Source organism: Drosophila tropicalis, unplaced genomic scaffold (assembly GCF_018151085.1).
Source record: "Drosophila tropicalis isolate 14030-0801.00 unplaced genomic scaffold, ASM1815108v1 contig_878, whole genome shotgun sequence".
NCBI classification, from domain to species: Eukaryota; Metazoa; Arthropoda; class Insecta; order Diptera; family Drosophilidae; genus Drosophila; species Drosophila tropicalis.
Window position 1 is genome coordinate 5,860,422 of NW_027173374.1, and position 26,275 is coordinate 5,886,696.

A 26,275-nucleotide genomic window follows, 5' to 3' on the forward strand; every position below is an offset into this window, starting at 1 on the left:
AAAATATACATTATGATTAGATAAGTTGATCCATCAGCATAAAAAGAAAAAATAAAAGAATAAGTTACTTTTTAGAGACTATATAAAATCAGTTCTTTAATTTAATTGAATTGGGCACATTGCACTAAATTATCACGTCTATGAACATCGTCGATGATTCCCTAATTTCATGTTTAAATTAATATACTCTTCATGCAAGCCGATTTGAAATAAAAAGTTTGGTCACTCTATGATCCAACGCTGGTTCCCGAATCTCGAGATCGAATCTCGTGTTTAAAAAGTTTGCTGCGCGTGCCAAGATTTCTGCATATAAAAACCGTTGCGTAAATCAACAGGTAATTCATATCTAGTAGTTGCATTGAGTTAACCAAACCAGATCAGATCAAAACTAACCGATCTTAATTTTGACCAGCGACACTAACAACATGTCGACGCAAGAACAGCAGCAACAGCAACCGCAGCAACAACAACACGTGGGGGAGCAACAGGTGAAGTCGACCTCGACCTCGGTGTCGACCATTCCTACAATAAGTGAGAGCAAGGAGCTAACCGGTTTGACGCATGAGTGCGGTGTCTTTGGAGCCATTGCTTGCGGGGATTGGCCCACGCAAATCGATATTGCTCATGTATTATGTTTGGGCCTGGTTGCACTTCAACATCGAGGCCAGGAATCCGCGGGCATAGCCACTAGTGAAGGCAAATGCTCCAAGAACTTTAATGTGCACAAGGGAATGGGTATGATTAGCACATTGTTCAATGACGACTCCATGAAGAAGCTGCGCGGTAACCTTGGCATAGGTCATACTCGTTACTCCACTGCAGGAGGCTCTGGAGTGGTTAATTGCCAACCATTTGTGGTTCACACAGCTCACGGAGCCATGGCTCTGGCCCACAACGGTGAGTTGGTGAACAATGAATCTCTACGAAGGGAGGTGCTGGGACGTGGTGTTGGATTATCCACGCACAGTGACAGTGAACTGATTGCCCAATCACTGTGCTGCGCTCCTGAAGATGTTTCTGAACTGGAGGGACCCGATTGGCCAGCCAGAATTCGTCATTTCATGACACTGGCCCCCCTTTCCTATTCATTGGTCATAATGTTAACGGATAAGATCTACGCAGTAAGGGATACCTATGGAAATCGCCCGTTGTGCATTGGTAAGATTATGCCCATCAATTCGGGTCATGCTGGTCATGGTCTGTCTGATGCACCAGCCGATGGCTGGGTGGTATCCAGTGAGAGTTGTGGCTTCCTCTCCATTGGAGCCCGTTATGTGCGTGAAGTGGAGCCAGGAGAGATTGTTGAACTTACACGAAGTGGCTATCGCACTGTGGACATTGTGGAACGCCCGGATTTTAAGCGCATGGCATTCTGCATCTTTGAGTATGTCTACTTTGCCCGTGGTGATAGCATATTCGAGGGCCAAATGGTCTACTCTGTGCGCCTGCAGTGTGGACGACAATTGTGGCGCGAGGCTCCAGTTGAAGCGGATCTTGTCAGTTCGGTGCCCGAATCGGGCACAGCTGCTGCTCATGGCTATGCCCGAGAGTCGGGCCTGGAATTCGCTGAAGTTTTGTGTAGAAATCGTTATGTGGGCCGTACCTTCATCCAACCATCCACTCGACTTCGTCAACTGGGAGTGGCCAAGAAATTCGGTGCCCTCTCCGAGAATGTAGCAGGCAAGCGTTTAGTTTTAATTGACGATTCCATTGTAAGGGGCAATACGATTGGACCCATTATCAAGCTGCTCCGGGACGCGGGCGCCAAAGAAGTGCACATACGCATTGCCAGTCCGCCTCTGCAATATCCCTGCTACATGGGCATCAATATACCCACGCGTGAGGAGCTGATAGCCAACAAGTTGAATGCCGACCAACTGGCACGTCACGTGGGCGCCGATAGTCTCTCTTATTTGAGTGTTGCTGGTCTAGTTCAGGCAGTCCAGCTCAAACAGTCGACGGGAGGAGATGGGGAAGGCAAATCAAAGGGTCACTGTACTGCCTGTCTGACTGGAGAGTATCCAGGCGGTTTGCCCGACGATTTGAGCTGGTGACAACTTTCCTTATTCCCCTATACAAATTCATTCGTAGTCTCTTTGGGAATATTTGTAAAGAAATCAAAGTTATAACTGATTTAAAACTTAACCTTAAGCAATTTAAATTCGTTGAATTAATCTTACACATTCGTCATATGCTAATTCTTCTACTATTCTTCTCCTGCAGTATCAAAAGCCATAGAGTGCTCGAAATTGCTGTCACAAATTAAAACTAATAAGCTCTGCATTTATATAGAGTATCCCAGAGTCATAATGGGATATGTTAGCCATTCCTATATACACGCATATACACACATGCACTTGCATTTTGTATTTGTTTTAGATCTTAAGTTAGAAACAAAAGAAAGCTCTCTTTATCTATATACCTATATGTATATCCTATGAAGACATTTTTTTTGGCTGACATTGTATAGTACAAAAAGAAAACAGAATATATTATCCTTCAATATTTATGCCTAAAACTGAAATGCCCTCAAATTTGTTTTTGGATAAGTTACAATTGCCATTAAATAAACACAAACGACATTTTCTAGACCAAGAACAATTTGAATATCTGGTTACAGAGGAAGGTTAACAATTAATCAGCCGCAACTAGTGGGTCAAAGTGATCATGCCTGACCGCCTATGAAGATCAATGATAAGATGTGAAATAGTTTGCTTAATGTATTAAAAGAAATCTAAACTTATTGCAAATGTTATATATCTTATGATTCCAACATGTTTTCAAAGTCTTTAAGCTGCAGTTCACGTTCTATAACCTGGGTATAAAGGTTATCCAATGTTTCCTGCATACGCTGTTTCAGTGTAGCATTCTGTATGGATGCAATTTCTGTGGATTTTTGCAATTGCTGCGCCTTTAGGTCACTGATTTGTCTAGTCAATTGACCGATCTTTTCATTAATCTGTTGCTGAGTGTATTGGGGCTGTGGCTCATCCATAAACTCCATGGCATCGAAGTCTTCACGTTTGACAATCTGCTGCTCATAGAAACCACTGGGAGCAGCCAGATTGGAGCTAGAGCCGGCTGCACTTAGCTTGGGGCTGCTAGCATCGCGTCCAAACATTGATTTATTGAACTCATTCTGCTCCAGTTTGCTGCTTGTTCCAAAGAAGTCGGATAGACGGGAATCATCGGCCGAGAGACGAGAGGATTCCTCCAGATCGTGCCGACGAGGCTGATGTGCTGGTTGATTTCGCTGTTGGGGCTCGTCTTCGTCATCCGTGGTGGACACTTCTTCACCGAATATATCATGCTCAGCCACACCTCTATTGGTCTCCATATGGGCAGGAGCAAAATTGCTGGTCTCATCATCATCAGACTCCACATTGATCTCCCCCCTTTGCGAGCCACTCTCATTGATGGTCTTCTCATGGTGCATAGTGCTATCGTCCTGGATGTCATCATCCGCCTCGATATAAGGCTTAATATCCGACTGATCCAACTCATCGCCGGCTTTGTCTTCTTCGTTGATTATCTCGTAGTCCACGCGAACAGCTTCATTGTCGATGCGAAGTAAATGTTTTACCTCCTTTTCAATCTCAGGAGCTTCTACATTCTTTTTCTTTAGCGTTTTACGGAATCGCCGCTTGCGTACATTCTTACAGGGTGGCGTAATGCCGTGTGGAAACAAATACTTTTTGTCCACCTTGTTGGGATCCTTCTTTTTATTCTTGTTTGGAGACTCTTTCTCCGTTTCATCGTCAGGTTCCTCCTTGCAGATGAGTATTTGGCAAATGTCCGCGGATTTGTAGAAACTCTTGTTATCTATGGTCTTGTAGCTCTCTACAACTGTGGGCAGATCCACCAGTTTGGCATAGAGCAATTGATCGTCTAGGCGTACCTCTCCGTATCGCAAATCCTGATCAAGTTGAATATTTAAGCGATCCTTAATATTGCCAGTCTGAATGGCTTCGTGCACTACTTCTGCCAGATCCTGGAAATCGAAGAAAACAATGAAATGGGAAACTGGGCACTCGATTTTATTTCTTGGCTTACCTTAGGCACTCGCATTATAATTTGACTTTCCAGCTCAACCCCATCATCTCGGTGCTTGTAATCTTGTTTAGCTTTGTCGCTTTTCTTTTCAAACATTTTTTTTATATTTCGAAGATGTGATTTTTCCAGAAATGAACTATTTATTAAATTGCCATCCCAGTATTTTTACAACACTGTAATGTGTTTAGTGTTGGATAATACTTTGTTACCTTTGAAAATACTGGGAACTAGTTACACTGCAAAAATGTCTTGGTTCTCTCCAAATGATCGTATTTTATCATGTAATAAGTAGTTATATTGGAATTGGCTTAGTTATTTTTAACTGATTCTTATTGTTTATATATTGCATTGTGTTCACGAAAAGCTTCTGAAGAGAGAGAGAGATAGAGAGAGACTCTCTTTCGCTTGTGCCTACCATTTCTTAGTACCGGTAGAAACATCTCAAAAGCTTAAATATATCTTCTGTAAGGGTATAAGAAAAGAACTAGTTCGGCAACCGGTATTGAACTATTACAACCCTGTCTCTGCCCCAAATTTCTTTTCCCATCCCTTTGACAGAGAACACGAATTTATGTGAATGTGGATTTTAATTAATTTATAACATAAACGTGTATGATAAAATAGAGATTTTATCCTCGCTGCTTAGTTACGGTTTAGCCGACAAAGAAAACCACACAAAATGTTTTCAACTGGAACACTAATCGGTCTACTTCTGCTGAGCACCTGCTCGGCGCTCTATGAGGACCAGATTAAAAAATTTGACTGGTAAGCTGACTTACTTTCCCCTTGTCCATAAAAGATTGACCTCTGACCCATTGCCTTGACTATTTACCTGCAGGCGTGCTGTAAATGTGGGAGCACTGAAGCAAGTTCACATCGATTTGAATAATTTCCAGCCCCGCTTATTGGTCAGCACCGAGGAGCAAGTGGTTGCCTCATTATGTCCCAAGACTGGCGCATTGGTGTGGCGACAAGTGCTCGAGAAAAAGCCCCGTGGGGATATCAAATTGCTGCAAGTGAGCGGTTTTTCTGATGATTCCAGTGACACAGCCGCTGCTCCAGTGGGCACAACTTTGGGATTCGATATGCTCACCGTTCAAGGGCATGCGCCAGCTTTGGTGCGTGGTTGGAATAGCAATATCGGCACTATCGAATGGGAATGGTCCATTTTTCCATTGAACACTGAGAGAGCCGAGGATGCTGTTTGGTTCTACAGCAATTCCGTTCTCTATCATGTAGTACCAGCCTGGCAGAGTCATCTCGAGGTCACGGCTTATTTTGCCACATCGGGGCACTCAACGGGAAGTACTAGTAAAATCATGGCTGCCTGGATTAGTCCAGAAAGTTGTACCCTAGCAGGCACTTATTTCGTTTGCATCTCGGAGGGTAAGCAACTGATTAGTTTAGATTTGGTGGCCAAGAGTACACAAGTGATCAGGACAACTCTTGAGGAGCAGCAACAACAAGTTGTCGGCCAACCTAAAGCCCTCTTGGTAAGTCGAAAATCTGTTTATTTGATACCAAAAACCTTTTTAAACTTTTTTCATAGGGCTTAAATGGCGTTGTCATTGTAAATGGCAAACTTGTGAGTGTTAATAAAGATCAAGCCATCTGTAATGGACTACAAGGCTCCAGCTTTGCTGTTGGCAGCTTTAACTATCGCAAGGTTTTGGCCTATGCCAATTTGAACGACAAGGTAAGTCCCAAAAACTGATTAATTAAACTTTCTAAATGTTTGAATTTTTCAACAATTTAGAATCTCGCCATAAATGCTGTCTATTTGGATAACTGTTCACCTGTTCCTGAGCTTCAACAGAGTCTTGAATTGCCCACACATTTTGGTATTCCAAGTCTTAAAAACTTTGACTGCAAACTGAAACGGAATGGCGATGGCAAAAGTTGTGTATTTTTGTTTAGCACGAATACCGAGTCCATTGTGGCCATTCAGCAAGGACGCATCCGTTGGTCGAGAGAAGAGGCCTTGGCTAATGTTATCGCTTCAGAGTTTATGGATTTGCCTTTGGCTGACTCTGAAGGCACACTGGAGAATGAAATGAAGGGCAAAGCCGGTAAATTATAATTATTAAAATTCATTACCAAATTCCCAAAAAAAATATATCATTATCTCCTTTAAATCATTATTGCATACGAAAAGTGGATTCCACAAGTTTTGAGCGTAAGTCAAGAGAAATTTATCCAAAAACGCATTCAAACCTCGCCTAGTTTTGTTTTGTTTTTAAATGTTGATCTCAATTTGTGTAGAAACAGCTAATATCGTAATTTTTTCTTTGTCAGGAGATATTGCTAGCGCCTTTTTGCGTCGCATAACCACACAGGCAGTACAAATTCGTAGTCTTTTCCTGCATGTCATTGGCCTGGGACCACCACCTAGTGATACCCAGCGTGCTGGCCTAGTTCGTGACTCTTTTGGTCTACACAAAATGCTTGTTTTGCTCACAAAGTCTGGCAAAATCTTTGGCGTTGACAATATATCGGGCAAACACCATTGGCAGCTGTTTTTGCCAAATGTTCAGAGCTTCGATAATGCCGAAGAGATGCGTTTGATTGTTCAGCGCAGCTCCAAACATTTCCCACTGCAGCCCTTGTGCACAATTGTGGCCAAAGATGCGGTAAGTAAAATTAAAATTGTTATTTTGAAATATATATTTAATTTGCTATCAATCCATATGTAGAAAACTGGCAATGGTGTTCTATATCGCTTCAATCCCATTACTGGAGAAGCCTTTGAGGGTGGCCAATTGCAGTTGGATTACAAAATAAAGCAGCTTTCTTTATTGCCCGAAACCGAACAGGACTTTGTCAAGGCCATTTTGATATTGGACTCCTCGAACAAAGTTCATGTGCAGCCCAAACATGCTGAGCCTTTGGTAGAATTAAACCTATTTACTTATATACAACTCTTGTCATTAATATTTATACACTTGTTTGATTTATAGGCCAATGGCATTTATTTGTATACAGCCGATGTAAAAACTGCCGAGCTGGAGGGTTACTTTGTGAAATATGCGGGTGGTGTAAGTACTCTTTAATGAAATCTCTAAATCTCATCTGTTAATTGGTTTGTCTCTTCCTCCTGTAGCAATTGTCATGCACTCACATTTGGAATGTCCGCTTGGGCGGTCATAGTTCAGAGCAACAGATCATTGGAGTTGCTGGCAAGAATCCCATCGAACATGTTCACTCGCAGGGTCGTGTTTTGGGCGATCGTTCAGTGCTCTACAAATATATCAATCCAAATTTAGTGGCTTTTGTCACTCAGTCTCCAGATGCCACACACAAATGTAACTACTTGATTTTCAATCCTTAGCCAACAACATCTTGTTAATCTTCTTTTATCACATTTGTAGCCATTCTAAATTTATACCTCATTGATGTCGTCTCGGGTTCTGTGATCTTTTCAATGACCCATCGCAAAGTGCGTGCTCCATTGCATATTGTGCACTCTGAAAATTGGTTGGCCTATTCCTACTTTAATGAAAAAGTTCGTCGCACAGAAATTAGTAAGTTTTGGAAAAACCAATAGACCATTTTATGATTTGATTGTTAATATGAAATATCTTTCTATAGCCACAATTGAGCTGTATGAGGGCAAAACGCAGGCAAATAGCAGTGTCTTTAGCTCACTGCAAGCTCCTCCTATGCCGCTTGTAGAGCGTCAGTCCTACATTATTCCCACCATTGTGGAGGCCTTGAGGGAAACAATTACTGAACGTGGCATTACCAATAAGCATGTGCTGAGTAAGTCGTTAAATTAAATGTTAAAAAAAAAAAAAAAAAATTATGAGAAATTATATAAAATTCTTATTCTTAATATAGTTGGCACTGCAAGTGGAGCGATTATTGAAATGCCATGGCATTTATTAGATCCAAGGCGTCCCATTGCATCAAGCACTCAGGGTCGCGAAGAAGGTGCCATACCTTATATACCCGAGCTGCCTTTGCCGACGGAGAATCATATTAATTATAATCAGACAATTGCCCGATTGCGTAATATATATACCGCACCCAGCGGTTTGGAGAGTACCTGTCTAGTCGTGGCCAGTGGCTTAGGTATGTCTTAAATCATGGAAAAAACGAATTCCAATATATGCTTATCTATATAAATTCTTTGTTGCAGATTTGTTCGTTACCCGAGTGGCGCCCTCTAAGACGTTCGATTTGTTAAAAGAAGACTTTGACTATATACTTATTTCCATAGTTCTAGTCGCGCTCACCTCGGGATCTTTGATTGTTAAGCATTTAGCGTCGCGTAAATTGCTCAAACAAGCATGGAAATAGTCGTGGCATTATTATAAATTATTAAATAATTGCTTTATATACACGTATACATAAAAAACAAAACAAAAAATCAATTTTACTGCGACCAAATACCACTTGGATGGACAAATTGAAGGGGAGAGACATCAAATAATTCTAGTAGCTGCATTATAATTAACAAAAACAAAACAAACCGACAAACATTAAAACAAAATCAACTTAAAATCGTAATTAACGCAATTGATAAACACATTTTACTCAACGCTGAGAATAGGCAATTATTTATAATTAATTAGCATAAAAAACAAAACAAAAATTAATTCTAATTAGCTGTTGAAAGAAGTTGGAAATGCATTTTTTGTTTTTCCGTTTTTTGTTCCTTTTGAATGTTTATGTTCCCAAAAACAGAGAAAAATATCAGCATTGAAATTTGTGTTTATTCATTTTTTTGAAAGTTTAGCTAATAAATTGCATTTGTAAAGGAGGACAATGGTAAATTAAAGTCTTTTAATTAAAGGGTGTAATTTCAGCTCCAACTTGACTTTTAATTCTTTAGTAATGATAAATAGCCTTTTGTTAAATCTGTCGAATTAAAGCAAATAAATTTGAATAATTCCGCCAATGTAATAATTATCGATAGCTCCTAGAGAAAATATTACTTATCGATAACCACCAGGAAATTTTAATGCATATCGATAATTTGCTTTCCAACACTGATAGCCCATTGATTATGTTTGCCAACACTGTTACTTTGTAAACAGCTGGTTTTATTCTAGCCGCATCGAAATTATGGCTCTCCGTGTTTTCGGTTTAAATTTAGTTAAAACTAACAGAAATGTTTTGCAAAATATATGCAAAACAAGTGCCACGCCCACACAGCAAACAGTAAGTCATCGCCAACCTCTTGAAGTTCCCTTCTAATAGAAAATTACTGATCATTCTTTTCATCATGTTTGCATAACCTTCTCATTACAGGTCGCTCCATATGCAACCGAGGTGACTGTTCAAGCTGCGCCGGCTGCCGTGCAAAAACAAAAGGTCAGCAAAGCAATGAAAGCCTATCTAAAGCGTGCCAATGAACACGATGAGTTCATGAAGACGCAGCACTTGGAATTTCAAATTGGCAAACGTCATTTGGCCAACATGATGGGAGCCGATCCAGAGACATTCACACAGGAAGATATCGATGTGAGTTGGAGAACAGGAAAATCATTGCAAATATATTGTCATAATTTCGCACGCTATTTTTAGGAAGCCATCGAATATTTGTTTCCCTCTGGCCTGTTTGACAAGAAAGCCCGCCCAGCCATGAAAAGTCCAGATGAGGTCTTTCCAGCCCGCAAGGCAGCCGAATTCGATGAGACAGGCCGTCCCTTTCACAGCATGTTCTACACGGGAAAACCAAATTTCTTTCAACTACTTCACGTAAGCCTTGCTCATTAATAAACTCGAATTTTAAGTAATCCTTTACTCATTTACAGGATATAGTTCAGGAAACGAATAAGGTTCACGAACTAGAAGAGCGCTTGCTACGTCTTGGGAATACACCGGATGAGAATCAGAAACTGTATGTTGTGATTATCAAGTGCTTATATAATAGTGTTTTTAACTTAACTTTTCTATATTAACAGTGATACTACTGGCTTTCAGCTAATGCCAAAAGATCAATTGGAATTGTTGCTAGTGGAAAGTATTGCCGACATTGAGTACTCGAATTTTGTTAACAGTATGGAACGTTTAATCGCCTTACCATATGCCTATAAAAGTAAAGAGTTTATTGAACGCTTCCTGAAACCCTTAATGGATCAATCGAAGCAATTGGAAATACCAAAACCAAGAATTGACGAGCAGGGACGTCAATATATAACCACATACGAGTGTTTGCGTAAAACGGCTAGAGCGGATGTCACTGTACGTTTGCCGGGTACAGGCAAAATCAGCATTAATGGACAGGATATTTTTTACTTTCCCGAGGAAAAATGCAGAGAACAGGTGAGTCCAGATTTTCTTTTGTTTTCGAGAGGATTAATTTGAGGTGATTTCTATAGCAAATGTGAATTTCGATTTCGAACAATTGTTATATCCTTTTGTAGATTAATTAGCTTCATAGTTTGGGTTAGCATACTATCTATAGAAAAGTTTTAGTTACTCAAGGCAAATTGTCCGATTCGAAAAGTATATTTTTGTGTGTGTATTTTGTTTTTTTATTAAGCAATATATAAATCTCTTTAAAATTATAACTCTTCTCAACAAAGACACAGCCTAAAACCAGCCACAAAACAAACCTGCCAACTGCTTCGCCTCTAATGTAACTAATTGACTAAGTTATAGATAATAGTTTTAGGTATATTTATAATAATAGTATGGTGTATGCATATGGCTACAATGTATATATATATAGTATCTGAATAGGGCGCCTTGCGCTTCAATATCAAAACGTTTTTTTTTTTTTTTTGTTTTTGTGTATATGTTAACTACAACTCGCTGCTACTTTGTATAATATCAACAATATTTTCCATTTTCACACTTACAAGATATATAACTTGTGATCTAAAAAGCACGATCGGATGATCATGTATAGTATAATATCAATTGCTAAACTAAATGCTATAATTTTTGGCCACTATTTGCGCAAATTGTGCTTCTGTTGATTGGAAATTACAATTAATAATTTGTCAATCACTTTGCTAGCCTGCTGCTGTTGCGAAATCAATGCCTGCTTCAGTTCCTGAATTTCCTGGGTGAGGAACTCTATGCGATCGGCATTATCGTCGATCTTGGTGGTCAGTGTGGTGAATTGCGCTGCCTCGGGATCAGGATCGGGTAGAACATAAGCTGTAGTGGCACAGCCATTATTATTATTATACTTATTCTTATACGATAGATAATTCTCAGCCGGATCTTTCGAGCTGACTGTATGACCGAAATGTTTCCGCATTTTGCCCACTTCATAGGCCTTCATTAGGATATCGCGTGGTAAACGTTTCTCGCTGGGATTGAGGGGTTTAACGCATAGGACCACACGATAGGCTTGTGGCGATACAAGTGCCGTATAGTGTAGGAGATTACGCAACCAAGTGGGCAGATAACCATTGAATAGGGCAGATTCAATATAACTAATTAGCTTCGTTTGACGCACCAGCTTGGACAGGCCAGCTGTCTTCTTTAGCCCCTGGATATCATGGACAGCAATGCCCACCAGTAAGTTCATAAGAATTATGGTGACAAATAGCAAAAACAGCACGAATGTTATCTGAGCGCTGACCTCCAGTAGAAACGGTGGATCTTTGCCATCTGGATCGTTGATAAGCAGTGATAAATCCTGTTCACCAATCATCATGACCAAGACCGTAATGAAACCCATAAAGGGATTGGCAAACGATGACGACGATGGAAATATGACACAAAAACTAATGGTAAAACCGATCAACATACACGAATAAGCCATAAAGAGTTTGGCAAATTCTCCCTGCACCCGTGTATACATGGCCACATAGACATCAAACACTGGCAACTGACCGATCATTAACATCAAATTCGTCCATCCCAAGAGTACGGCAAAGGCTCCAATATGATTCTGGAATGTGTATGTCTGTTTCGTATATATATACGATATGACAAAGACACTGGTGATCACAAACCATTCCATAATGTTCTCCACTTGCGTCACATAATGTCGAAATGATGAATAACCCGTGATGCCATATAATTTTCGAAATATCTCCACAATGGTGATGGCCACCAGGACCCACCATTGCATTTCCATGACAAATGGATTGTTGCGCAACATATCACCCAATATGGATTGCTTTTGGCACAATTCCTGCGCCTGAATCGTTGTATTATCATCCTTGCTGCCATTGTAACAATTGTGTGCCAGTGCCGTCAGCACATAGAGTGTTAGGAAGAGGACAAAACTGAAGCAGAAGATCAAACGTCCAATATAGTATTTACGTATTTTGCCCCATTTGATGTAGAGAAAGGAAGAGCATAGCGGATGCTCCAATATCTCCTTTTGCCCCTCATCCACAAATGTATTCAAATAGCTTATTTCCCGTGGATGGCAATGCTGCAAAAGTTGACGAAAGTCCAATTCCAATTCCACTTCACGATTAACAGGATCCTAAAGAAAGAGGAAAAATGCTTAAAGTCATCACAAAATGAACTTAAATCTCTCTGGCCACAACTCACCTGTGAGTGATGCAATGTGATGGCTGCATCCAATTTCTGTCTGATCATGGCCACGGAAGCGGGTGTCTTGCGTGTGATGACATTTAAGGCTGAGGTGCCCTTTTTCGATTTGGTTGTAACATCGGCCCCATGGAATATCAGCATTTCCACACACTGCACCAAGCCATCCAGAGCGGCCAAATGGAGTGCTGTGAATCCATAGATATCTTTATGATTCACATTGGCGCCCCATTGAATGAGCGTCTCCATTATGTCATAGGCATTCTCCGATTTACCCACTGCCGCATGAAGGGGTGTACGATGATCGAAATCCTCGGCATTGGCATCTGCATTACCATTCCTTAGCAAAGACTCTACACACTCCAGACTGGAGGTGCGAGCTGCCAAATGCAAGGGAGTGAAACCACGATGATTCTTCAATTTGGCATCGGCTCCCTTGGCCAACAATAGATCCACACACTCAACGTTGCCTTCATCGGCGGCCAAATGCAGAGCTGTGGACTCCTTTTCACGTATGCAAATGCGTACATTGGCATCAGCTCCCGGGGCATTGAGTAATGTCTCCAGGCACTGAATATTACCCAAGTCGGCCGCCAAATGTATGGCATTTGTGCCATTTGGCTTTAATGAATTCACATCTGCTCCTTCGCTAATGAAAATCTGCAGACATTCTAAAGCATTCGAGCGGACAGCACAATGGAGTAAACTCTCCTCACAATTTGGTTTATTTGTATCCTTTGTGATGTCGGCACCATTATTGATTAGGAATTTGGCCGCCTCCGAGGCATTGCCAAAGGCCGCACAATGCAATGGTGTATAACATTTCGATTGTAGATTCACATTCAATCCCTTGGCCACCAGCAAACCCAATGTGGCCAAACAACCACTGAATGCACCCAAATGCAGAGCTGAAATACCATTTTGATCACAAAAGCTTAGATCGGCTCCTGCTTCCAGCAAACTCTCGATTAGATCCCAACGTTTCAAAAATGCTGACCACAAATAACTGAGATTCTTCTCCAGTTTCGAGGCGGACTCAAAGTGTGTTTTAGTATTCTCAGCTATCACATTGCCCTGTTCGATGTCCTCAAAGAAACGTACACGCCCGGCAGAACTTTTCATCTGATCGATAAGGCTAATACGTAGCGTATCGTTGCATATTTGTACGCTTAGCTCACTGGTCGGCTCCTCGAAGCTATCGTACATGCTCGGCGCACTTTCCGCCGGCGGTGATGGACCACACTCCATGTATTCGAATTCACCAGCTGTCGGATACTGGGCTTCGATCATGGCGTCAGTATTGTTGCGCCATCGCACCATCAGATTGGGTGGAATCGATTTGAAACTGCAAACACAAAAAAAAAAAAAACACCCTTTGAATTAATTTGTCACTTCATCATTTATGAATCATTAATCATTTGAAACTTTAGGTTCTAGTCTCCCTCTCTCACAATCAGTTAATTAATTTAGAAGCTCTACGTATCACAAACATTTTCACCAACTTGGCCAAGTTTCTCTCTGTTTCAACTCGAAAAGGTTTTATTGCTTAAGTGACACTGAATATAAAATATAGTTCGAATGACGTCTCGAACTTAAAGCATGAATAAATTAAAGAAGTTTTTAAATATTATTAATTTGAGAGTTATGTAAAGCTGGTTAATACATTTCGTTTTTCGACGGCACTTGGCTCCTTCGCGAACCCGCACTCAATGACTAATGGAATGGATCAAATCAGAGATCCAAAATCTTTGCATAATTGCCCACAAACTTGTCCCTGAGGCTTATGCACTTGATGTGAGAAGAGTCATCATTATCGTTGCATAACTAGCTCCCGGAATGAGGTCCCCTTTCATGATGGGGTCTATCTATCTAGCTAACTATCTATTGTTGATCACTTTAAAGAAAGAGAGATAGAGATTCCCACATTGTTTAAGCTGGAGGCAGAGGCAGAGATAGAGGTTAGAGGTACATACACCGTTTGCAGCCATATCCACGGATGATGCCAATTCGCCAATGAGCTGTTTTCAATTTCTAATTTCATTTCCAAAATACATTTGACTGATAGATTCAGTGACTGACTGACTGGCTGAATGACTGACTGACAACGACTGGATTCAGTGGTGACCCAGACCGAGACAACGGGGCCAAAGTGGCTTACAATGGATGCCCCTTTTGTGGGGTTTTGTTGTTGTTGTTGTTGTTTTTTGTTTGGCTTTCAACAATTTGTGTCTAACGGGCGGAAAATGCAAAAATGTTGTGTGAAAAAACGCGAATTTTTCACTTCCGTTTTGTATTTGTATTTTTCTGTATAGCTTTTTGTCTATTCTAGTTAGTTAGTTTGATTTAAACCGACGACGATCACTTCGAACGCGTTTTTCAGCTAGCGATCAACGCGTCCGCCTGCATTGTTGTTTCAAAACCGACTGAGAGGTCTCTGTTAAGTTTTTGGCTGATGAAAAACCGTAAGCACTGGTTTGGTTTTGTGTTGTTTATTTCGAGTCGCCAATCGAGATTTTGTGTAAGCGGCGGGAGACAAAAATCAGGTAAAAGAGACACAAAAGAGAGAGAGAGAGAGATTTCATGGTGGAAGAGTTTATTTTGGCCAAAAAGTCACACGGCTCTGTGAAAATGTGTGGGAGTGGAGATAGAGTTTCATCTAGAGAGAGACACTTGGCCACATTCCAAGTACCAATAAGTTGAGCAGCAAGCCTGTTTACACTTGAAGTTTCTTGCCAGATCTCATACGATCCTAAATTGTATATATATAGAAAATGCTTTCACTTTAATCATGAATTTGCCAACTGAACTCTCTTTTTTTTTTTCTTGTCCTTGAGGCCATTGTGAAAGTCGGCGAATTGCAAAAGGTACCTAGAAATTTCTCTTGATTTCAAGATTTTTAATATTTTACTTTGGTTCCAAATGTTTAAAAGAAGTTTTACTAAAAGGACCTACAAATGATTAAAGCCTCAATGAATATCAATTCTTGAGAAGATTTAGTTATTTAGGTACTTGGACTTTTAAAATTTTTTATTCTACATGAATTGTATTTCATGGTTGATTTCTCTATCTGAGATACCTATTAGATTTCTTTTTACTAAAGTTACTTACCCTCCAAATCATTGAAAATGATTTATTGGATGATATAGTTGTAACTAAGTTTAGTTTCTAACTAATAAAATAAATTACAAAACATTTTTATCGATTGGACCTTTAAATAGTTTTCGCTTGCTTGCCAAAATTGATTGCAAAACATATGTTAAATAAGTCACTCACTTCTTTTGTCATTTTAATCTTTTCATTACCATTCTTATCTAAAAGTTGTTACTCTTGTTTAGTGTTTGCATAGTTAACATCCAAAAAAAATGACTAAGATGAGCTAAGTTTGTAAGATTTTTAGTTAAGTCCTTTAGTTTATTTTTGGTGTTCCATATAGATATCCAGTATTTACTGGCATTAATTGGGTTTTAACTAGATTCAAGCCAATGCCGCTTTAAGTTATAAACAACTGTTAACCATGAACTTGTTTTGTCACAAAAAGTCAAGGTTTTACATTAAAAATATAAAAATTATTTAATTGAGTTGTAGTTGAAGCTGTTTAAAAAAAGAGCCAATTGACCAAATTTTGTGTAATATGGAGAGTGGAGTTACTTCCCGTTTAAATATCTGTGTATTAATATTATTTATAATGTGTTTGTTTTCGTTGGAGGTTTGTCACTCACATACTCCCACAATGAGAATGCGTTGGCTACCTTTTTTTTTTTTTTTTGATAATATTTTCGGTGATATCGCTAAATCACAGTAACAAACACAATGCAATGCATTGAGATTCATGCCAGAGAAAGAAACAACAAAAAAAGAATGTAAAAATAAACAAATAAAGTGAAGAAAACTGCTGCAGAGAAAGAGAGAGGGAGAAAAAACTGCAACTGGCACTTACCGGTTATTTGCATTATTCTCATTGAGCGGCTGTTCCACTTCGGTCTTGGTAACGACACTGATGGAACGTGTCATGCGACGCGGTTTTGTGCTGCCCTCCTTATAGCCAAGATTCTCCATGGTTGTTGGTATTGCCAATATGCATATATAGTTGACGGCTCAGACGATGCTTGGTCTTTTATTTTTTGCAGGTTGTAATTAAAACGCTCAAAAATGCGCGCTGCAACTTTAAGCACTTGCTTTTGGCTTGGCTGGTTTGCTGGCTGACTTACTAGTCAATCGCACGCAAAAATTAAACAAACTTTCCAATACTAAAAGATTGATAAATTTATAGCCCAACTTTTTGTTTGGCAACTTTATTTGTATCTGCAATGGGACAAGGAATATTGTATTTTTATTTCAACTTTCAATTAATGGATCATCTCCTAAGCGTTTCACCCGAGCTAATATGGTCAACTGATTATTATTTTACTTTCCTTTCAAGTCCAAATCCACGCAAAACCAAGAAAAATGAAAAAAAAAAAACGCAGAACAAACAAATAAATAAATAAATGATGAAAACAAATATTAACTTTTGCGTCACTTTTTGCCTCTTTGGTCCACGGATTTGTGAATGCGGCAATCTCACAGCGACTTCAGTTCAGTTATCTAACTAATCATCTAGAGCTGCCACTTGACGCAGCGATAAGACAATCATCATCGCTCTTCCAGACGACACACACACACACACACACACACACACACGTTTAGTCAGCTGTTTACTGTATTATCAGGGATTTATCTTATAGTGCTACCTGTTTCCATATAAAACTCAAAGCGGAACACAGAAGCGTCACTAGAAAATGTTTCTAAAAGGGTTTTAAAGATCTCCTAATGACTTCCATGTCTCTGATGCAGTTGCTTAGACTTTTCTTATCTTTTCTGTTCTTTATTGTTGGCTGATTTTGTTTAATTTGAACCGAGACAAATGCTTGGCTTATGCTTATGTTTGTAGAGCACTGCAGAAGGCTTATTGATAAATTAGAGAAATTATTGGAAAAGTATCTATTGCCATCTCTTTAATATTTCTAAGAAACCTTGGTGATATTTAAGTTAACATGAAGAATTGCTTTATGTCTTTACTTTTTAGTGTTTTAACTATTTACAATTTGCAGAGAGGCTTACTCTCTGTAGAGCATCAGAAAAGAGTCTTAAAGATCTTCTCTTTAGTCATAGAACTTTATGTCTATATAAACTTTTGCGACCTTTTCTAAACTTCCTGTTTGCTTCAATATTATTTTTTTTGAAATTAAAAAGTAACAAAAATAAGAAGCTAAATGTTTTTATTATATAAATATACTTTTTCTACTTATTTGAATTAATTGTGCTTAATTCTCTTCGAAATTATTAGATTTCTCTTATAAGCTGTAAATAAACATGTAAATATTATGGTTGTAAATGATTTTTCATAGCTCTTGACCCTGTTTTGAATTTGTCGTTTGTTAGTAATGTCATTAACTGAAACTAGTTTTGATAGTTCAATAAACTTAACGTAGAGTTCACTTTTTCTAGTAACAAAGTCTTGATGATTAGATTTTGCGCTTGTTTAAAGCCAGAGTTATTTAATTAGATGTCATTTCGGTAATAATCTGTTTCTAGTGGTAGAAAAGATTGTATCCTTTTGAATATTATGGCTTAATAATTTTCTAACTCTTCTGTATTGAAATTACATTACAATCTACATACAGTAGTTACTCTATTGCTTTCTATTCTGAAGAATCCTCGAAATTCCTTTATCTCCAATTCAGTAATTTGAATACAAAAATTGTTAGTTTAAGTGTCGTTCAATTTTGGGTTCCGGTTAACAGGTTTCATGTGCAATTTGCACTTGGCGATTAGTTCAATTGTTCAACTAAGCATTAAGCTTGTTTAGATTCCAATTATTGTGTTTATTATTATAAATTCTTGTTGTTGTCTTTTTGCTGTTAAGAGTTTTGCGCTGCCGCGCCAGACTTTGGCTAGCACAACAAATAATTCTGGGAATCCAACGACCTGTTGGCTAAATAAACATAAACACAAACAAAATTTAAATTTGTACAGCAAAAGGTAAAAAAAAAGCTAAAAACGCCGAGACGAAAAAAAGACATCTTATGTTTGCCTGGAAACAAGACAGACAAGCGACAGAGAAAGGGAGACAGAAACAATGAAAGAGAGGGGAAAAACAGATAAAATTCCAAAATAAAAATCTCTTGACTTATTAGCCAAAAATCTGTTGATAAACAAGGCAACAGCCAAATGAAACTCTACTCAAGTGGCAAATTAATCAAATCTATTTCTTTACGTAGTCAAAGACCATGGAGCTAGACTAACTGTGACTAAAGTTAGTCGCAGTTCTTATACTCTATTAAAGTTATTAAGTTTACAATAGATATTATTGTATTTTGGCATTTATTGATCTCTTGAGTTCTTTGTTGTCCATTATGTAAAGAAGGAATATTTTTTATTAGATCAATAAAATTCATATATATATTGTTTTTCTTACTATTGCTCTTTAAAATTTAAATACTCCCCATGGCTAGGGTATAGAAACTCGTTTTGCTTTACGAAAAAAAAGCATAAAGTTGCTAACACAATAAACAAATATTTATTTAAAACGCCCCCGTGTGTGATTATGAATCGGTTGCTACTTTAGCGCACTGTGAATTGACACAAAATCACATCGAAATGATTGAAATGATGATATATACTCATAAATGTCTCGATTCATTTTCAATTCGGAGAGACAAAACTGCTAAAAATAGATCCATTGATCAGTAGCTGAAACTCAACGGCTAAAATGAAAAGGAAGGGAACCATCTTCCTTACTTGCTATTTAAAATGGTTAAAAAATAGACCACAAAACGAATAATCAACAAAGTATCTAAAAATAAAATAAGAGGCAAGCGGAACGCGTTTTTTGTGTCTTTTTTTTGTTGATTGATTTAATTGCAAACTGAAGCGACTGTCGTTCCGGAAGCGCCATTTATAAATTTACCGTTTGTCGGCCATTTTGAAAGATGGAGATCGTGAGAGGGAGTGAGAAGAGAAATGAATAAACTGCGCCTCATCAACCTGGCAACCCTGCAACGATTTTAGAGCGTTCGTTTGCCTCGTTTACTTTCTCGTTCGCTGCTGCTGGCGAGTTGATTCAATTATAATTGAAATCAATTTAAATTCGTATTTTCTTTTTCTTCGTTTGCTCACACTTTTGTGGCCTACAATCATCATTCCACAAGCAAAAGATACTATTAAACATATAGTACACACCTCTCTCTCTCTCTATCTGTATATTATGTGAACGCATTCGGCGGTGATCTCGGTGTTCGGTGCCCTTGAACCTGAGAATGCGCACACATTACGTCGTACAGTTGTTCAGCTTTTGATAAAGATATATGTATACATATATCCCATATATCTGACCGATGTAATTGAATTTTCACAAATTAAAGGATAATGCAAGCCCCCAGTTAAAAGGCAAACAAATGGCAAAGAAGCAACCAGAAAAAAAGAAGAAAAATGTTCGTTAAGTAAACAAATCTCAATTGTTGTTATTCATGAGACATGCAGAGAAAGAAAGAGATAGACTAGCTGCAGTTCTTTCTTTATTCTTGTTGTTGTAAGTGAACTTAATATTTGATTAGCATTTGTTGTTGTTATCACTCTATTAAAATGTTGTTCAATAAATGAAATCAAATCTTTAGACCATCAGGAAGCTATTTAAATTTCACGACAAATATTTTTAAAGCATTAGTCTTAATTTAATATAAATTATCCTGAATGTATGGAAAAACTTCTATATTTATAGTGATTTGATTTAAATCTTAAAGTTGAGACTGGATTATTTGGTATTATTTCTAACGATTCTTTTAAGTTATGATTTAAGTCGGGACTCCTCTAAAGACAATTGTAATCCAATTTAAATAAAGTATTGATCTTGGACATGGATGGCTCTAGGGGGGAGTTTTGGGGATATGCTAGAACTAAGAATATTTTAACATTTTTTTCTAGTGATCCTTTTTATCCTTTACTGATAAATGCCTTCATCGTAAATTTGCTGAGCCTAAAATTTGATTTTTTGAATGGACTTTCCTCGAAAATACTTTCTAGATCCACTCAAGAATGTTTTTATAGGTGATAATTTGACTATAAAGGTTATTTTTTCTAAAATTTTTGAGATAAAATATAGAAAAAAAAAAACAAAAATGTTTGGTTAAGTCAATTTCTTTTGCACTAGCCACAAAATAGTTTTCTTTTAGTATTGCTTCAGAGGAGGATAATTTATCCTTTATAAATAAATAAGGCAATTTAGGAAACTTTCTGGAATGGTATCAATGTGATATCCTGTTGGAATTTACTGTTTTCAACCGATTGATTTGTTATAATAGTCCTTGATTGTTGCTTAATTTGTTCAACTACTAACTCAAGTTATCCTTTCCAAATTTATTTGGGTTTCCGAAAATTCACTTTACTTTTTGCAGTTTTCCTATTAATGGCAAACCCAATGCCGACGTCTCAGGAATCGTAGCAACATTTTTGTTGAATATTGTTTTCCTTTTTCTTAGGGGTTTTCTTGCTTAGTTTTTGTTCTTTTGCGGTGTGAGTAATAATATATTTTATCCGTCACTAGAAGAGCGCGCACAAACGGTGTTTGATCGACTGATAAAAAGAACTGCGCCGAAATGATAATCCGTAAAAAACTAAGTAAGCACCGGAGAACGCGCCAATGAATGGCTGACTGCCTGGGCTGACTACACTTTAGTATATATACTATATAACCTCCATATAAATATACATACATATATTATATATATGCTATTTACAGTTATTTTGACGAGACATCTTTGTGTTGCTATTGCTCTGATCTTGTTGCTGTTGTTGCTGGTTGCGTTGGATGGTGTCAAACTATAAAATTCGTTTAAATCATAATCAAAAATGTGCCGCGAATTTTCTCAAAAGCTTCTAGTCCAGCCGGTGCCAAATGCATGTTGATTGTTATACTTTTTCTTCTGTCGTCATCAGGGATGAAGAGACGGCATAAGATATATCAATTCTCGATCCTCTGCAGTTTCTGTCTCAATAGTTTGTCAAGTTAGCATTGCTATCAGATAGAGAAGTCGTTAACTCTTGGGTTCAGAACCAGTTTCAAATTCACTGTGTCTTAGCCGCTTTTTATTCGGCCAAGGCTTCTTCAGTTAAGTTATTATTTATACCCTTTAAATATATAAGCAAGTTAATGGTAGAACATCTGATAGAAGAACTCTAAATTAATCAGCTCAAACGATTATAATCTAGAAAAAGGTCTAGATAATTGGACAGAAGTTGACCAATTTAACTTCCAATTCAATGGAAAAATTTTTCCTTCCACGTTTTTTTTTAGAGTATACCAAGTCGGCTAATATAACTTCATTTGGAAGAGTTTTATTTCTTATTTTGCTGTGCTTTATCATTAATTTAAAAATCTTGTTCTTCATTGTATTGTGCTATAAACCTTTTTGTCGTGTGTGAAGTCATCTGGCTATTTTGTTTAAACAAATTACATACAAAACATACATAAGACCCCCTCCGTCACTTCCTCTCTTCCCCACCCACCTACACACACCTCTTGCCTCTCTTCTCTCTATCGAAACGCACAATGATTGATTGTTTGTTGTCAAATTGGATTGGTTTGTTGTACGAGGTTTCTTTTTTTTTTTTTTGTCAAAAAAATGTTTTTTTTTATTGTTTATTGTTTTTTAATCATAATGTTTATTGTACTCTGCCATATAGACCATTGGGAGGCGTTCCCGCAGCATTTTTATTATTGTTCCAGCTGGTTGACTTGGCGACTGACTTCCCACGCATATTGACCAAAAAAAAAGCGAATCTCTCGCTTGTTTTGCTATGGAATATCCCAGTTCGCTTAGACTTTGGAACTGACGCTTGTTATTGGTTATTAAATATGCATAATAATATTTCCAATGAATTTTATTAATTCTATTATTATTTATTTTGGTTTTTGTTTTCGTTGGCGCTTAATTCTTCCTTTGGTTTTTTTTACATCAATAACTAAATGGGCGAGGAGGTTCAATCCAGTAATAACAAGTTTTTGGCAGACAGGAAGAAAAATTTCTTTTTATCATAAATTAGCACCGGTTTTAGCTAGCTAGTTGAATGGGTTTTAGGTAATCAATTGGTATATTTACATAAAATTGCACAACAAAATCTGCATAATTGAAAGTAAATGCATATTCCGCAAAAAGAAAATTAAGGTGGAGAAGGACTTTCGGTCCGGAAGTTTTTAAACAGTTTATTTATTCCCTTGAGTTATTAGTATTCACAAAACGAAAAGTTTTGAGTTGTGGGAAGCCAGTGACTCAAAAAGAAAACCGAGTTAAAATTGAGTAGTATTTGGTTTTTCATTGATAATAATGTTAATGACAATACATCTAATATTAAGTCTCAGGTAATAGATTTATTACTTTACTTAAAGTAATCAAGTTATTACTTTAATATTAGAGAATAAGAATAAGAGCTTAGTTTTGTTTCATTGTGAATTGAACACTGTTCTATTCGTTTGACTAACAAATATAAGGATTCGGTATTGGAGCACTCGTTTCATATGTTCACAAAATGGAGACGAATTCAAAAAGTATTAAAAAAAGAAACAGAACGTTCATTTTGATATTAAACATTTCCTTCCAAGTAAGTCACGAGTTCTCTAGGGGGGGGATGATTGCCTACTTTTTACACATTGTTTTACAAAATAATCGCTTAACGGGTTTCGCGCGTGCTGCGCATTGCCTACGGCTATACAATTATCTACCTTTTGATGTAATCTCTTACATTGAATTTACATCACACCTCGGCTTGGCAGCCCCAAAACAACATCAATGACATTTCACACTCCGCCCAAACACAAAATGAAATCATGCCAAAGGCAATGTTTTCGATATAATTGTCGACGGGACGGGCCATGTAATGCGAATTAAACTGCAGTTGGTGGACATTTAATTTGTCTAACGATTTGAATTCGTCTGCCATCGGCATTATCATTATCTATTGTTTGGCAGGAAATACTCTCGCAGTGTAGTATAGAATAGAAGACAATAAGCTGTATACATATATGTACATAAAGACAATGTATTCTGGTTGATCTATTAACGGGTTTTTGTTTTGTCTTTGATATAGCTGCTCTTCCCGCTGCAATTTAGCGAAATGCTGGGCAAAGTCGATGTAGAGGCCAATGTCGAGGGCGGTGGTCCATCCGGTCAGTCGGGCGCCATTCGATGGGGCATTGCCATGAGTTTGCGCAGTTTTGTTGATCAAGAGATGATTGAGTCCATGCGTTTGGGTAAGTCTATGCCGGCTGATTTCTCTCTTTTCTTCGTTTGCTAATTGATTTTGTTGTTGTTTCTTTTATTTGATTGTAGCCGGCTTATTGACACGTGACTATCGCATACGTGAGCGCAAGAAGTTCGGACAGGAAGGAGCACGCCGCAAGTATACGTGGAAGAAGCGCTAAATGTAGATCACGTGGCATGCAAAGTGATTGGAAGTGAAGCCGCATTTTTGTCTTTGGAGAAAATGTTTTAATAAAACCCCTGTTAACTATTAATTTATGGTTGCTACATTTGATTCAGTGACTTAAGACCCAATAGTTCCATGCCCTTGTACAATGTCTGCTTGGCTGCGCGGAAGAGAAGCAAACGTTGCGCCTGCTTCTGCGGACACTTCTCCTGTTTGATGGGCAAACGTTTCAATGCACGACTCGTTGCATTGCTGGAATAGGGAAAGATATTTTAAAAATATGTGGAAAAACTAAAGATCTATTGGGTTTACCATAATCCAAATAGGTAGTTGACCAGTATACAGGCTTCCAATTGTTCTTTCGATTGCCACACGGATTGCTCAAAACGTGCCAGCTCGTAGACTACTTCCAATGCCTCAATTGGTTCCTGAATGAAATGCTGCCAGCTTGGTTTAACTTCCTCCAATGAGATATGCTTGAAGTTATCCAAAAGACTGTAGAGACGACAATGGGTGTATTGCAATTTGATGCCTGTATCACCATTGACCTGGAGAGCTTGTTGCCAGCTAAATTCATGATCTCGTTGCCGCCGCTGTTTAAGGACATTAACTAGAACAGCGGAGACCCCTAGGATATCGCAGACGAGATCATCATCTAGAGAACTATTCACTTTTGTGGCTACGGAATAAGAAAGTGAAGAAATCAATTCTGGAAATGAAAACTCCGTAGATTTTCTTACTTGAACTTAACTGGCGTTTCTCACGCATCACATTTTTGGCCTCATCCAGGACATCTCTGAGAAATATGGCCTTGCCTTGCCGTGTGCTCATGCCATGGATTCTACCAAATTTCACATGTTTTAAATGCTCTAAACTTAGTTTGGGTTCCAAAGCAGCTACTGTTTTGAACAAGGCATTAAAATGATCCGCCTGTCCATTGTCGACGACATAGAGAAGCCGGGAGAAGTCCAATCGCTTGTGACGATCCAAAATGGCAGCAATATCACGGGCCAGGTATAAGGTGGAACCGTCACTTTTAATCACAGGAATGCGTCTATTATCCACAACAACAATCTGTCGTCCATCTGCCTCTGGAAGAAGCAGTCCAGCTGAGCGTAGCTGTTCCAGCACCTCCGAGATCTGTTTCTGGGAATACTGAGATTCCCATTCATAGCTATCGAAATGCACACCCAAACGTTCGTAGACTTCCTTAAGTTCTGCTATAGTATACTGACGGTACTGATGCCACTGCTTGGCCATTGTTTGATCTGTGCCAGCTTCGAGGGCGGAGAACAGTTCCCTGGCCCGTTGTGCGATTGTGGGGTCGTCTGCTGCTGCTTTATTGGCCATTACGTAGGATTTGTACAGAGTGGCAATAGGAGAGGCTTTCATTTCCTTATCACTAACATTACTTATTTGAACACCAACAGCCATTAGACCAAACTGAGTTCCCCAATCACCCAAATAGTTGAGTCTTGTTGTGGGATAACCCAAATATTGATGCAGATTGGCCAACACGTTGCCAATAATGGTGGAACGCAAATGTCCCACATGAAATGGTTTGGCTATGTTGGGTGAACTGAATTCTACCACAATGCGTTCCTCGTGAGGCAGGTGAGTCAAGGACTGTTTTGGATTCAACAAGTGTTCCACAAAAACTTGTGGTTTCAGTTGAAATTCTACTTTTGCTTCATTACGTCCACTGCCGTTTGGCATTAACTGGACATTCTCAATGTACTCTATGTCATGGCACTGATTCTTTAATGAGTCCAATAGATCCACATGATTCTGCTCCCGTCCTTGTTGCGCAACGGCCGGTATAATCCACTCCAGTGTGGGTCGTCGGGCATTTTGTAGTTGTTGCTTCTTGGCAGGCACCTCCAAGGCATGATAGACATTCTTCAGCTGCGGTAGCTATAAAGAAACGGCTATGGTAGGTCAGAATGTTCAATTATATTAGAATATTGGGTATCACCTGGTCGCAAATTGCTTGCCGTATGCGAATCATGAGAGTAAACACAGGGCTGCACCATCAAAGGGCTCCACAATAGAGAAGTTAAATGAACTAATTTCAGTCGCATTGAAGTTACAATTAATTTTATAAGGTTTAAATTAAAGAATATTTACACTTTTTCGTTTTAAATTCTGTTTATAAACCATTATTTACATTGTTTATATCTAATTCACATTACCTTGTAACTCAAAACATGAATTCTCAGCTAGTTCCGGAATCAGTGCTGCCACTGATAGTTTTAGCGTTGCCATCTACCATTGTTTTGGAACTATCGATAAC

General features: G+C 38.4%; 6 protein-coding genes across 10 annotated transcripts; 3 read left to right on the forward strand and 3 right to left on the reverse strand.

Moving 5' to 3' along the window:
- The first annotated feature begins 180 nt into the window (after nt 1-180).
- Prat (Phosphoribosylamidotransferase) lies at nt 181-2,601 on the forward strand. Its single transcript, XM_068301196.1, has 2 exons — nt 181-335; nt 413-2,601. Exon 2 carries the CDS (start codon nt 426-428, stop codon nt 2,052-2,054), a length of 1,629 nt encoding a protein of 542 aa, XP_068157297.1. The 5' UTR covers nt 181-335; nt 413-425; the 3' UTR covers nt 2,055-2,601.
- Nucleotides 2,602-2,707: 106 nt separating this feature from the next.
- Nucleotides 2,708-4,217, reverse strand: Taf7 (TATA-box binding protein associated factor 7). Its single transcript, XM_068301197.1, has 2 exons — nt 4,054-4,217; nt 2,708-3,991 (listed from the first exon to the last, which is right to left on the reverse strand). Exons 1-2 carry the CDS (start codon nt 4,147-4,149, stop codon nt 2,762-2,764), a joined length of 1,326 nt encoding a protein of 441 aa, XP_068157298.1. The 5' UTR covers nt 4,150-4,217; the 3' UTR covers nt 2,708-2,761.
- A 366-nt stretch (nt 4,218-4,583) lies between these two features.
- EMC1 (ER membrane protein complex subunit 1) lies at nt 4,584-8,833 on the forward strand. 2 transcript variants are annotated; one of them, XM_068301192.1, is made up of 13 exons: nt 4,584-4,818; nt 4,892-5,546; nt 5,603-5,749; nt 5,810-6,122; nt 6,209-6,229; nt 6,349-6,683; nt 6,747-6,941; nt 7,011-7,088; nt 7,154-7,355; nt 7,422-7,574; nt 7,642-7,812; nt 7,891-8,124; nt 8,192-8,833. In XM_068301192.1, the coding sequence occupies exons 1-13, from the start codon at nt 4,733-4,735 to the stop codon at nt 8,350-8,352; spliced, it is 2,751 nt and encodes a 916-aa protein (XP_068157293.1). In that variant the 5' UTR covers nt 4,584-4,732; the 3' UTR covers nt 8,353-8,833. The 2 variants fall into 2 exon arrangements, with proteins under 2 accessions (XP_068157293.1, XP_068157295.1); XM_068301194.1 differs by lacking the exon at nt 6,209-6,229 and having other exon boundaries at nt 4,585-4,818.
- A 249-nt stretch (nt 8,834-9,082) lies between these two features.
- Nucleotides 9,083-24,070, forward strand: mRpS9 (mitochondrial ribosomal protein S9). Its single transcript, XM_068301198.1, has 7 exons — nt 9,083-9,216; nt 9,307-9,519; nt 9,583-9,756; nt 9,813-9,898; nt 9,963-10,323; nt 23,644-23,806; nt 23,886-24,070. Exons 1-7 carry the CDS (start codon nt 9,121-9,123, stop codon nt 23,975-23,977), a joined length of 1,185 nt encoding a protein of 394 aa, XP_068157299.1. The 5' UTR covers nt 9,083-9,120; the 3' UTR covers nt 23,978-24,070.
- Nucleotides 10,512-21,114, reverse strand: wtrw (water witch). 4 transcript variants are annotated; one of them, XM_068301189.1, is made up of 4 exons: nt 20,946-21,114; nt 16,460-16,824; nt 12,523-13,867; nt 10,512-12,454 (listed from the first exon to the last, which is right to left on the reverse strand). In XM_068301189.1, the coding sequence occupies exons 2-4, from the start codon at nt 16,576-16,578 to the stop codon at nt 10,955-10,957; spliced, it is 2,964 nt and encodes a 987-aa protein (XP_068157290.1). In that variant the 5' UTR covers nt 16,579-16,824; nt 20,946-21,114; the 3' UTR covers nt 10,512-10,954. The 4 variants fall into 4 exon arrangements, with proteins under 4 accessions (XP_068157290.1, XP_068157289.1, XP_068157291.1 ...); XM_068301188.1 differs by having other exon boundaries at nt 20,897-21,114; XM_068301190.1 differs by lacking the exons at nt 16,460-16,824; nt 20,946-21,114 and adding an exon at nt 14,496-14,931.
- Nucleotides 24,022-26,200, reverse strand: ArgRS-m (arginyl-tRNA synthetase, mitochondrial). Its single transcript, XM_068301195.1, has 5 exons — nt 26,175-26,200; nt 25,958-26,047; nt 24,723-25,896; nt 24,295-24,661; nt 24,022-24,234 (listed from the first exon to the last, which is right to left on the reverse strand). Exons 2-5 carry the CDS (start codon nt 25,988-25,990, stop codon nt 24,081-24,083), a joined length of 1,728 nt encoding a protein of 575 aa, XP_068157296.1. The 5' UTR covers nt 25,991-26,047; nt 26,175-26,200; the 3' UTR covers nt 24,022-24,080.
- Between the last annotated feature and the right edge of the window lie 75 nt (nt 26,201-26,275).

What these genes read in the sequence shown, in the direction of transcription:
- Prat (XM_068301196.1), top strand. Translation starts at nt 426, where the DNA reads ATGTCGACGCAAGAACAGCAGCAACAGCAACCGCAGCAACAACAACAC.
- Taf7 (XM_068301197.1), bottom strand. Translation starts at nt 4,149, where the DNA reads ATGTTTGAAAAGAAAAGCGACAAAGCTAAACAAGATTACAAGCACCGA. An exon ending in TTATAATGCGAGTGCCTAAG is followed by an intron (nt 3,992 to 4,053) that starts GTAAGCCAAGAA and finishes TTCGATTTCCAG; the next exon opens with GATCTGGCAGAAGTAGTGCA.
- EMC1 (XM_068301192.1), top strand. Translation starts at nt 4,733, where the DNA reads ATGTTTTCAACTGGAACACTAATCGGTCTACTTCTGCTGAGCACCTGC. An exon ending in ATGCCAATTTGAACGACAAG is followed by an intron (nt 5,750 to 5,809) that starts GTAAGTCCCAAA and finishes TCAACAATTTAG; the next exon opens with AATCTCGCCATAAATGCTGT. An exon ending in GGATTCCACAAGTTTTGAGC is followed by an intron (nt 6,230 to 6,348) that starts GTAAGTCAAGAG and finishes TTTCTTTGTCAG; the next exon opens with GAGATATTGCTAGCGCCTTT.
- mRpS9 (XM_068301198.1), top strand. Translation starts at nt 9,121, where the DNA reads ATGGCTCTCCGTGTTTTCGGTTTAAATTTAGTTAAAACTAACAGAAAT. An exon ending in TCACACAGGAAGATATCGAT is followed by an intron (nt 9,520 to 9,582) that starts GTGAGTTGGAGA and finishes CGCTATTTTTAG; the next exon opens with GAAGCCATCGAATATTTGTT. An exon ending in GATTGAGTCCATGCGTTTGG is followed by an intron (nt 23,807 to 23,885) that starts GTAAGTCTATGC and finishes ATTTGATTGTAG; the next exon opens with CCGGCTTATTGACACGTGAC.
- wtrw (XM_068301189.1), bottom strand. Translation starts at nt 16,578, where the DNA reads ATGGAGAATCTTGGCTATAAGGAGGGCAGCACAAAACCGCGTCGCATG. An exon ending in GAGAATAATGCAAATAACCG is followed by an intron (nt 13,868 to 16,459) that starts GTAAGTGCCAGT and finishes TTGTGTTTGCAG; the next exon opens with TTTCAAATCGATTCCACCCA. An exon ending in TCACATTGCATCACTCACAG is followed by an intron (nt 12,455 to 12,522) that starts GTGAGTTGTGGC and finishes CTCTTTCTTTAG; the next exon opens with GATCCTGTTAATCGTGAAGT.
- ArgRS-m (XM_068301195.1), bottom strand. Translation starts at nt 25,990, where the DNA reads ATGATTCGCATACGGCAAGCAATTTGCGACCAG. An exon ending in GAAACGCCAGTTAAGTTCAA is followed by an intron (nt 24,662 to 24,722) that starts GTAAGAAAATCT and finishes CTTATTCCGTAG; the next exon opens with CCACAAAAGTGAATAGTTCT. An exon ending in AACTACCTATTTGGATTATG is followed by an intron (nt 24,235 to 24,294) that starts GTAAACCCAATA and finishes TCCCTATTCCAG; the next exon opens with CAATGCAACGAGTCGTGCAT.